General features: G+C 36.4%; 1 protein-coding gene and 1 long non-coding RNA gene across 6 annotated transcripts in view; one reads left to right on the top strand and one right to left on the bottom strand.

Moving 5' to 3' along the window:
- The window catches only part of LOC143647331 (uncharacterized), a 27,834-nt gene extending 15,721 nt beyond the window's left edge, over positions 1-12,113 (top strand). The window contains exon 3 of the long non-coding RNA XR_013157982.1: positions 8,766-12,113. This is a non-coding gene — a long non-coding RNA (uncharacterized LOC143647331). The remainder of the gene's footprint in view (positions 1-8,765) is intronic.
- MAP3K1 (mitogen-activated protein kinase kinase kinase 1) overlaps positions 9,474-12,256 on the bottom strand; it is an 81,025-nt gene continuing 78,242 nt past the window's right edge. For all 5 annotated transcript variants that reach the window (XM_077117187.1, XM_077117184.1, XM_077117186.1 and 2 more), the window contains exon 20: positions 9,474-12,128. In XM_077117187.1, the coding sequence (XP_076973302.1) occupies positions 11,979-12,128 (150 nt within the window). In that variant the 3' untranslated portion in view covers positions 9,474-11,978. The remainder of the gene's footprint in view (positions 12,129-12,256) is intronic.

Here is a 12,256-nt window from a genome sequence, read left to right as displayed (position 1 = left end):
CTGGTGGTTTCCAAAGTTATTATTTACAACTAAAATATCTCTGCAGATACTGATGTATATATTCAGTATTATTAGAAGTTTTAACTTGGATATCCTACAGGCACCTTAAATTTAACATGCCTAAAGCACATCTTATCCTCAGATCTGCTTTTTCTGTGGTTTCCTTGTCTCAGTGAATGGCACCACCATCCACCCGGGTTACCAAGACAAGACAAGAGAAGCATCCTTGACAACATTCTCTTTCTACCCCCACCCACCTTCCCATAACCATCTCTACGATCTTTCAATTCTGCCTTTTAATTCTCTCCAATTTGTCTCTTTATCTCAATCCCATGATACTCCCTTTACTTAGACCCTCCTAAATTCTAATTTGGATACTGCAATTGTCTTCTGACTTCTTCCTAACTCTTGTATTGCCCCACTTGATACTTTCTTCAAGATACTGCTAGAATGATCTTTCTAGAGTACAAGTATGATCATGCCACTCCTTGCCAAAAATTTTTAATATCTCCCCTTGCCTCCTTATTTTTCATCCTTTTATTCCTCTCCCTTTTACCCCAGAAACAACTCTCATCCTCTCAGTATACCTAGATAGATACTGAGAAATCTTAACTGAATTGTCTTTAAGGGAAACTAGCACTTTGTTATCTCAGAAATAAACGCTAATAGGAATTTTAGCATTGTGGGATAGGAACTTGGGAACATGAAGGCTTTGTCCCTTGTAACTTCAGTTTACCCTTATTTTACCTCCACAGTTCTGGCAAGGGTATGAGCTGAGGGCCATGAAGAATGGGCAACATTGGGTGGGCCACGGTGGCTCAGCAGGTAGGAATGCTTGCCTGTGATGCCAGAGGACCCAGGTTCGATTCCCGGTGCCTGCCCATGTTAAAAAAAAAAAAGAATGGGCAACACTGATTCTACTTTACTACTTTTCTAGTTTGCTAGCTGCTGGAATGTGATATACCAGAAACAGAACGGCTTTTAAAAGGGGGAACTTATTAAGTTGTAAGTTTACAGTTCTAAGTCTGAAAATGTCCCAATTAAAGCAAGTCTATAAAAATGTTCAAATTAAGGCAACAACAAGAGGTTACCTTTACTCGAGAAAAGCCGATAAAGTTCAGGGTTTCTCTCTCAACTGAAAAGGCAGGTGATGAACATGGCAATATCTGCTGGCTTTCTCTCCAGGCTTCTTGTTTCAGGAAGCTCCCCCAGGAGCATTTTCTTTCTTCATCTCCAAAGGTCTCTGGCTGTGTGGGCTCTCGTGGTGCTTGTGGCTCTTTTCAAAATGTTTCCCTCTTTTAAAGGATTCCAGTAAGCTGATCAGGACCCACCTGGAATTGTGGAGTCACATCTCTTCTCTAATCAAAGGTTAATACCCACAATTGAGTGTATCACATCGCCATGAAGATAGTCTAAGTTTCCAATCTACAGTACTGGGTAGGGATTAAAATAAATGGCGCCTCCACAAAATGGATCAGGATTAAAACACTGCTTTTATAGGGTACATAATCCTTTTAAACCAGTACAACTACCATGTGATGAGACTGGTTTCAGTCATGATGGAGTTTTGTGCAATTCATGTACACAGAGTTATCATAATGAAATAAATCTCACAAAATTAGTTGTAATACTGTCCTGGCACATTTGAATGCTACATATGCATGATTTGCTGCTGCAGGATAATTAGGTTATATGGTGTGCTGGTTTGAAAGGATGTATACCCCCTAGAAAAGACATGTTTTAATCAAAATCCTATTTCATAAAAGTAGAATAATCCCTGTTCAGTACTGTATGTTTGAAACTGCGATTGGATCATCTCCCTGGATGATGTGATTTAGTCAAGAGTGGTTGTTAAACTGGATTAGGTGACATGTTTCCACCCATTTGGGTGGGTCTTGATTGGTTTACTGGAGTCCTATAAAAGAGGAAACATTTCAGAGGGAGATTCAGAGAAAGCAGAGCAGAATGACATAACCATGAGAAGCAGAGTCTACCAACCAGTGACCTTTGGAAATGAAGAAGGAAAACGCCTCCCAGGGAGTTTCATGAAACCAGAAGCCAGGAGAGAAAGCTAGCAGATGACACCGTGTTCGCCATGTGCCCTTCCAGCTGAGAGAGAAGCCCTGACTTTGTTCACCATGAGCCTTCTCACTTGAGAGAGAGACCCTGAACTTCATCGGCCTTCTTGAACCAAGGTATCTTTCCCTGGATGCCTTTGACTGGATATTTCTATAGACTAGTTTTAATTGGACATTTTCTCGGCCTTAGAACTGTAAATTAGCAATTCATTAAATTCCCCTTTTTTAAAAAGCCATCCCGTCTCTGGTATATTGCATTCCGGCAGCTAGCAAACTAGAACACGTGGTAAGCTATTCATATTAGTGTATGCATTAGACAGTTTTCTCTTCAGACATTAGTTATCTAGCATCTATAATCAGCACCTCCACTTTTCCCTCAACTCATTTAAGAGAAGACAAAAGTTGTGGGTTCAGTTTCTCAAAGTTGAGATTCTTCTCCAATTTTCTACCTTCCTTCTTTTGTCTGAACCCAGACAGAGGTTAAAAAGTGGCCAGCCACAGACCAAATCCAACTCACACATGTATTTAGTTTGGCCTACAGTTCTTCGTAACATTTTTGAATTAGTTTCCAATGTTGAAACATCAGGAAATTGCACATGAAGCCAGATTACTAGCTTCTTCTGAAACCTTAAGAACCTCTGGCCAACACTGGGCTTTCGTTTCCATAAGCAACCAAAGCCCCCCTTGGCTGTGAACATGACATTCTGTCTGGTCGGCCTCAAAAGCTCTGCCAGGTGCAATTCCAGCCCCACAGGCATTTGAGTCTGGGCCATTCACTCATTAATACAGACATATATTGTGCATCCACTATTCTCGGTCATTTTCATAGGTTCCCTTACTCTTCACCACCTTGTCGCTTTCATTTTATAGATATGAAACAGAAGTTCAGAAAGTTGAACAGGGGTTACACTGCTCAAAGATGGCAAAACCAGATTCAACCCTGATCTCATCTCAGGTTCTGTAGTCACTTGAGTCCCTTGGCATCACCTACTTTAAAAAGCTCATCATTACTCTTATTCAACCTCTGAGATTTATGCTTACAGCATAAATTTAAAATCGACAAGCCTAAGATTAGTCATGATGTAGAAAGACGGCCAGCTGTGTAAGTATCCATTAGCTTTATTGTTTTCCCTGATAACTGGTATTTTGATGACATGCATTTTAAAAAATAACAATTACTGGCTGAACTGGCTCGCTGTGGGCTCAGAATTGCCCCTCCTCTCTTATTTCCTCCTCTCACCATGTTGGAAATGGCTTCTCCATACAAGGGAAACCACATAAAACTGAGTTCAACTGGCACTATGGAGGCAAGAAGGCAATGGTGTGACTTATTTAAGATCCTGAAAGAGAAAGACTTCCAGCCAAGAATTCTGTACCCAGCCAAATTGTCCTTCCAAAGTGAGGGAGAGATTACAATTTTCACAGACAAAGAAATGCTGAGAGAATTTTTCAACAAGAAACTGGCCCTACAAGAAATGCTAGAGGGAGTTCTGCTGGCTGAAAAACAAAAAAACAAAAACAAACAAACAAAAAAATAGGAGAGGGAGGTCTGGAGGAGAGCACAGAATTGAAGCTTACCAGTAAGGGTAACTTAAAAGATAAAAAGTGAAAGAGGGAAAAGAATATATAGATCTCAAAATAAAATCCAAAGGATAAGATGGTGGATTCGAGAAATGCCTTTACAGTAATAACCTTGAATGTTAATGGACTAAACGTACCAATTAAAAGATACATATTGGCTGAGTGGATTAAGAAATATAATCCAGCTACATGCTGCTTACAAGAGACTCATTTTAGATACAAGGATACAAATAGATTGAAAGTGAAAAGATGCAAAAAGATGTTCCATGTAAGTTGTAACCAAAAGAAAGCATGAGTAGCTATACTAATATCAGACAGAATAGACTTCAAATATAAAGACATCAGAAGAGAAAAAGAAGAACACTATATATTAATAAAAGGGGCAATTCACTGTGAAGAAATAGCAATCATAAATATTTATGCTATCAACCAAGAAGCTCCGAAGTACATGAAACAAACATTGGCAAAACTGAAGGGAGAGATAGACATTTCAACAATAATAGTAGGAGACTTCAATACACCACTCTCTTCTATAGATAGAACAACCATACAGAAGATCAACAAGGAAATAGAGAACTTAAAGTGGTAAATGAATTAGACCTAACAGACATATATAGGTCATTGCACCTCAAAACATTAGGATATACATTCTTCTCTAGTGCTCATTCATTAGGGTAGATCATATACTGGGGCACAAAACAAGTCTTTATAAATTTAAAAACATTGAAATTATTCAAAGCACTTTCTCTGATCATAATGGAATGAAGCTGGGAATCAATAACCACTAAAGAACAAGAACTTTCACAAATATGTGGCGATTAAATAACACACTCTTAAACAACCAGTGGGTCAAAGAAGACATTGCTGGAGAAATCAGTAGCTATCTTGAGACAAATGAAAATGAGACTACAGTATATCAGAACTTATGGGATGCCACAAAGGGAAAAAATGCCCTAAATGCCTACATTAAAAAAGAATGAGTAAAAATTGAGGACTTAACTGATCACTTGGTGGAATTTGAGAAAGAATAGCAAATTAACCCCCAAAAAATAGGAGAAGAGAAATAACAAAGGTTAAAGTAGAGTTAAATGAATGGGAGAACAAAAGATCAATAGAAAGAATTAAAAAAACCAAAATTTGGCTCTTTGAGAAAAGGAATAAACTTGATGAAACGGTAGCAAGGATGTCAAAGAAAAAAAGAGGATGCAAATAAAATCAGAAATGAAAGGGGAGTCATTACCACAGAACCTGAAGAAATGAAAAAATCATAAGAAAATGCTATGAACAATTATAAGCCAAAAAACTAAACAATTTAGATTAAATGGACAAATTCCTGGAAGTACATGACAAGCTACACTGACTCAAGAAGAAATAGAAGATCCCACAAAACAATCACAAGTAAAGAGATTCAATCAGTCATAAAAAATCTTTCTACAAAGAAAAGTCCAGGGTCAGATGGTTTCACAGGAAATTTTATCAAACATTCCAAAATAACAAACACCAATCCTGTTCAGACTTTTCTTTAAAAACATGAGAAAAAAGGAATACTACCTAGCTCGTTTTATGAAGGTAACATCACTTTAACACCAAAACCTAGTAAAGATGCTATAAGAAAGGAAAACTACAGGCCGATCTCCCTAATGAACATTGATGCAAAAATTCTTAACAAAATACTAGCAATTCAAATCCAACAACACATTAAAATAATTATACATGACGACCAAGTGGAGTTTGTACCAGGAATGCCAGGATGCTTCAACACAAGAAAGTCAATTAATGTAATACAGTGCATTAACAAATCAAATGGGAAAAATCACATGATTATCTCAATTGATGCTGAAAAAGCATTTGATAAAATTCAACATCCTTTTCTCATAAAAACAATTCAAAAGGTAGGAATCAAAGATAACTTCCTCAATATGATAAAGGACATATATGAAAAACCCATAGCCAGTATCGTACTCAATGATGAAAGACTGAAAGCTTTTCCCCTAAGATGGGGAATGGACAAAGATGCCCTCTGTCACCACTATTATTCAAAACTATGCTAGAAGTTCTAGCTAGAGCAATAAGGCAGGACAAAGAAATAAAAGGCATCCAAATAGGAAAGGAGGTAGTAAAATTTTCATTATTTGCAGATGACATGATACTAAACTTGCAAAATCCTGACAAATCTACAACAAAGTTACTTGAGCTAATAAATTCAGCAAGGTGGTGGGATATAAAATTAATGTGCAAAAATGAGTAATGTTTCTATACACAAGCAATGACCTAACTGAGGAGTCAATTAAGGGAAAAAATCCATTCAAAATGGCAACTAAAAGAATCAAGTAATTAGGAATGAACTTAACTAGGAATGTAAAGGACTTGTACACAGAAAACTACATAACATTGCTAAAAGAAATCAAAGGAGTTCTAAATAGGTGGAAAGACAGTCCCTGCTCATGGATAGGATGGTTAAATGTAGTTAAGATGTCAATTCTATACAAATTGATCTACAGATTTAACTCAACACCAATCAAAATTCCATTAACCTACTTTGAAGACTTAGAGAAGCTAGTTACCAAATTCATCTGGAAGGGAAAGAGACTCCAAATGCTAAAAGCATCCTAAAAAAGATGAACAAAGTGGGAGGGTTAACACTTCCTGACTGAAAAACTTACTATAAAGCCACAATGATCAAAACAGCATGGTACTAGCACAAAGATAGAAGTATTGACCAAAGGAATCCAAGTGAGAGTGCAAAAATAGACCACCAATTTTATGGTCAACTGATCTTTAACAAGGCCCCCAAATCCACTGAACTGGGACAAAATAGTCTTTTCATTAAATGTGCATTGGAGAACTGGGTATCAATAGCCAAATGAAAGAGGACCCCTATCTTATACCCTATACAAAAGCTAAGTCAAATTGGATCAAATACCTAAATACAAGAATCAGTACCATATAAAGGAAAAATCAGATTATAAAATATATTATAAAATCAATATAATACAGAATAAAGGGGACCTAGAGATACAGGTAAGCTAGAGATGTGTGAACAGTGAGCTAATGAGGTTGAACTTAAATAAAAGGAAATAGATTGGAATGAAGGCAGTTCACTAGTGGGTCTAATATTGCCATATTGAAAGTGAATTTGAAAGGGGTTGTATAGACCCATGTGTGCCACTGACTAACTAAGAATATAAATAAATTCTTGCATGAAGTACTTCAAAGGTATAAATTTTGTACAGAGTATATAAGTTCAGGATATAGGGGGAAAACTCCTATTGCATGCTATGGGTTATGTTTAAAAGGAAAAGATCAATAGTTCAACAACAACACAGGGGTAAATAATGGAGAGAGGGACAAGAGTTAAGGGGAGGTTTAGGTTTTCTATTTGGTGAAGGTGTGTTTATTTTTCTCTTGGGAACAATGACATTATTTAAAATTGAGTGTTGATGGACTGTTGACTTTGGACTTTATATATGATGCCTAATGAATGGAAGTGGCTGAAGGATGCACTGACTGAGAAGTAGATTGGCGAATGATGGTGTATACTTATGCGAGTGTGCTGCTCCAAGAAGGAATGAAGTTACGAGGTAGGCAACATTGTGAATGAACCTGTGGGATGTTGGGTGAGGCAAAATAAGCCAGAAACAAAAGAGCAAATATTGTATGGTCTTACTTAGAAAATGCTTGTAAGAAAACAGGGGCCTAGATTCTAAGCTCTTTTAACAGTCACATTTAGTCTGGAGTGGTAATTGTTATGTCTGGGTTTTGAGAGCCTGTTTTATATAACCTGGTATTTAGAGACAAGAATGAAGCCAATAGGTCAGGATTAAGGTAATTCAGAAGGAAGGAAGTAAGGAAGTAAGGAAGAGTAAGGAAGACATTGTCTATATTTTAGAACCTCATCTACTTTATGAGACCAAAGGAAGGTTTATTTTGCTAAATTTTCTGTAGCATGTAGTCTAACTCAACCTGTTTGGATAGATCATTTAAACAATCCAAACACAGGGAGCCCAGAATAGGAATGAGGGCCTTTAATCCTGTACAGTTTAATGTAATGCCTGTATACATCACAGAGTGTATTAAGCAGATAATTAAAAAGTATTGGCAAAGTCCCTTGAGGGATGGGAGAAAAAATTAAGGCACAATTAAACTTTATCACCAGGAAAACCCTTGATACTGTGACAAACATTAGGGACACCCAAATCAGTAGGCCAAGCCCTTGATCTTGATGCTTGCTCTTGTGAAGCTTATGTATGTAGTGGAGAAGCTTAGCCTACCTATAGGTATGCTTGAGTTATTTCTAGAGGACTTCTTTTTTTGTGCAGATGTGGCCTCACTCTCTCTAAGCCCAACTCTGCAAGTGAAATCATTGCCCTCCTCCCTACGTGGGACATGACATCCAGGGGCGAAAGTCTCCCTGGCAGCATGGGAGATGACTCCCAGGGATGAGGCTGGCCCTAGCACCATGCAATTAACAATGCCATCCTGACCAAAAGGGGTAAAGGAATTGTACAAATAAGGTATTAGTGTCTGAGAGAGTTCAAATAGAGTCAGGAGGCTACTCTGAAGGTCATTCTTATGCAAGCTTCAGTTAGACATTGCTACCTATCATAACTTACCAACCCCCAAACAAAACCATTCCTGCCAGTCCTAAAGAACGCTAGGGCATGTAAGATTCTACAAAGGTTCCATTCACTTGGGCAACTTTCTAGAAACCTATAACCTCTAGATGGGTCCCTGGACCAGATAAATCCTGCAACCTAGAGAGGCCAGCCTCTCCAGAACATCAACTAGTTCCATCCCCCTATGCCATATTATCAACAGTGCCTTCCAACATGAAAAAATTAGGATGGGCATAGCTCAAATACCCCTAAAGAGTGGGAGAAAGATCAAAGGCGATGGTGGTTATACAGAGAAGGTAGGGTTTAACAAATGAGTATGATTGCTGAATTATTATATTGATTTTTTTTTTAATCTACAGTATCTTAGAGCGGCTAGAAGTAAAAACCTGAAATTGTGGAATTGTAACCCATACTAAACCCTGAAATCTGTTTTACAACTAAGTGTTGGCAATGTGCTTTGAATTTGCTTTTTTTTTATGTTATTTTTCAGAAAAAAAGAAAAAAAAAGCGGAGTATAACAGAAGATAGGATTTAACAAATGAAGATGAGTGCTGAATCACTGTATTGATATTTCTTTGAGCAGCTAGAAGAAAAAACGGAAAAAAAAAAAAATAGAACTGTAACCTATACCAAACTTTAAAATCTGTTCCGTAACTATTTGTTAAAATGTACTTAGAAATTGAAAAGAAACAACAGCAACTCCTTTTTTATAGAAATGGATAGGAAAAGAGAAAGCATTTCCTTTCAGTAAAATTTCAATTAACAAAGAAAGAAGGAATGTAAGAACTAGAAAATCGCCACTTGGCAATTATGAGTGAGCTAACAGCAAAAGAGCTAATTTTGGATGAGGACCAGGGTATTTATGCAGTCTCAAAGTATTGCTCCACGAAATACTTATAAAGGGGAAAAGACTAACTTTATGGTGGAGAAGCCTCCTCAAATGATCACAGTTAATGTCACTGGGAATGGAACAAATGGACCTCATGTACCTCTAGGCGCTGAGAAGAGCATAGTGTCACCTCTGTGCTATTCCTCCTGGTTTGGATTCTCTTGTGACAGAAGACTGCATTGAGCAGCTGCTGAAACCAGAATGGGGTTTTGGATGAAAGGTGTATGTATGGAAGTTCTTTATAATGTTCTTGCAACTTTTTTTCTGAGTTTGAAATTATTTCAAGATTTAAAAAAATTAACAAATGACCTTTGTTCAAAAACTTTTATTTACTATAAAGACAAAACACCAAAATAGGTACAAATACTATAAAATTGGTTCAATGGGGTAAAAATTTTAATTAAAAATATCTTGATATAGTTAAAATAACAAAGGATACATTTAAGCCAAATTTTCTTAACCCAGAGATTTTTTTTTTTTTTTTGTAACATCTGCTTACATAGTAAGGTGCTAATAGAAGTTAGCCCTTAAGCCCTGGAAATCTTAGGAATCTAGTCACACAGTAAATATAATTTCATTGTGAAAGTGAACTTTGGTAGAAGAAAAATCTATAGGACACCTGAGGTAGTAGAAACTGGAATAAACAGCAGTAGACATTATTTACAACTTGAGTACCAAATAACATTAAGAACACAAAAATAATTACACAATACAATTTTCAGTCCAGCTTTGATCCAAAGAAAATAAGAATATTACATCACATTTGCATTGGAAAAAACAAAAACAAAACAAAACAAACAAAACACCACAATTACCAGCAAGCTGAGGGAACTGCAAACAAACTCAAACATGATGGATTTTGACATCTAGAGGCAGTTTGAGTTTGAAATGTGGTGGGCATGGTGATCTACAAAGTAATACTGATTAGCTGAGGTTCCTCAGTTTATACAGTTTACATTTCTGTCAGACACAGTATTAATCTGACAAATGATCTTCCAGTACACAAAATGGCAAGACTGCATCCTTTTAAAGCTTGCACATGAGAGACATGGGAAAAATCTTAGTAGAACTGCGAAAATTCTAAGTAGTCAAAAAAGAAAGAAAATAAAAAAGACAATCATGTACAACACAGAGCTACCAAACTTCACATTTCGGTACTATTTTTCTTTTAACTCTTCAAATATTGCCAATCTTCCAAAACAAAGGAATGTAAAATTTCACGAAGAAACACGTTCACATAAAAAAAAAACAAAAAAAACTGCCTTTTAAAAATTACAAGCAATATATCCCTGTAAACTTATCTTGTAACTTATTTTACTTCCAATTTGTGTTGTACATTTAAAATGTACTCTACATAGCTTATTTAGTTTATCCTGAGTCTTTGAGAATAACCAATTCTATTTTACTCTGCAACAATTAACTGGCTTCTGAAGAGTTAAAACTTAACATCTCATAAAGTTGTATATTAAATACTTAATCAGTACTTGATTTAAAAGACTCACGAAAAAGGATAAAAGAGCTGCCATTTTCCTTCAGGAGTCCATGCATGTGAATTCAACTCTAGGCTAAATAAAACCATTAGATAATTGTGCAAAAACCCAAGGAAACAATGAGGAAATGAAATTCCATTTCATTTTTCTTCCTGGACACATTTTTCAAGTTCAGAATAAATTTACTGTTTAAAAACACACCATTACTCATTGGTAGTTGAGTAATTAAATTAATTTTCCTTTATCTAACCAGTAGGCTAGACCTACTGTAAGGAGATGATGCATGGCAGAAGGAAAATAGCAGTTACATATTATCAGTGGTGATGATGAACAGTGGACTGTTACATACAGAGTAAGACTTAAATGGTGTGAAGTTTCCTACAGTTTGACTAAAGAAATGGATACATTAAAAAAAGTTCAAATAAATTTTATAGTAATCTTGATCTTGGCTGTAAGCTGCATCACAGAGAACAGTTGATTTTCACTTAATTTATATTTAACCTGCACAATAAGAGCAGTGACTGACTCAATGAAGGTAGCATTTATTATAGTCCAATTAAAAAAAATTAAACCTGTATTAAAAAAACTCTTGCAATGGCAAGATATTCAATGAAGTCTACTTCACACCTAGTTCTATTTTTTTTCTGCTTTCAAAAGATCACCTTTCCCTGAATATTAAACAAAAATGAAGGTGAAATGAAAATACAGAACCGTAATTTCCAAAAACGAAATGAATGGGCCAACAGTAAAATGCACAATGAACCACAACTGCCAAGGCATTTAAAAAAACATGAAGGTAAAGAAGTTATCAACTTTAAAAATATATGTATTTACCGCTACTCATAGCATATTCAAATCTAAAAGAGGCAGATACTGATTTTTATAGCCAGTGACAAAAAACTGAACGGAATTGCAGAACCCCCTGCTTGTGATCACAAGATGAAATGGAAGAATAACTGAAACATGAAAATAGATCCTGAGCCCCTCAGCTGCTAATATTGCTGAAAAAGTGCTCCAAAAAATAAAATAAAATTATGCTTCTGTTATTTAGTCATGCAAATTTCATTGCTTTCCTGTTCACCTAGGGCCACGTTCTTTGAAAGGCACAGTTTACAGTTTCTACACAAATTGTGGACTTTTGCATACCGAGCTTAGGTACAGATCATGATTTGTCAATCACATACTTAGGTAAGGGGTCCCCACAGGCCTTGTTCTTAGCTGTTTAGGGGCACGAAGGCCAGCGGATTATCAACGTAATTCCCCCCAAAAGTTTTTTCTCTTGTTGAGCATCCTGTCGCCATTTAGAGTTTATTTATACAGTTGGCTACCACGTGGTACGGAAGACTGGATGCTTCAGTAGCTCTCTTGATGGGGGTCTGTCCTGAGGCTGAAGTTCTAAACAACGAAGAGCCACATCTCGTAAACCAGGAGAGAGATGTGAAGGGATCGAAGGGGCAGTAGTTGCACTAGCAATCTGCAGGAGGAAAAAGCAAGAGCTTTGAGGCTTTCAACAATTGGGATTTCTTTTTTTTTTATTATTTAATTTTTTTAATTAATTTTAAAATTAAAAAAATATATGACAAGAAAGAAACACAAACATTC

Source organism: Tamandua tetradactyla, chromosome 9, assembly GCF_023851605.1.
Source record: "Tamandua tetradactyla isolate mTamTet1 chromosome 9, mTamTet1.pri, whole genome shotgun sequence".
Classification (NCBI taxonomy): Eukaryota; Metazoa; Chordata; class Mammalia; order Pilosa; family Myrmecophagidae; genus Tamandua; species Tamandua tetradactyla.
This window is presented reverse-complemented; position numbering and strand designations above follow the sequence as displayed.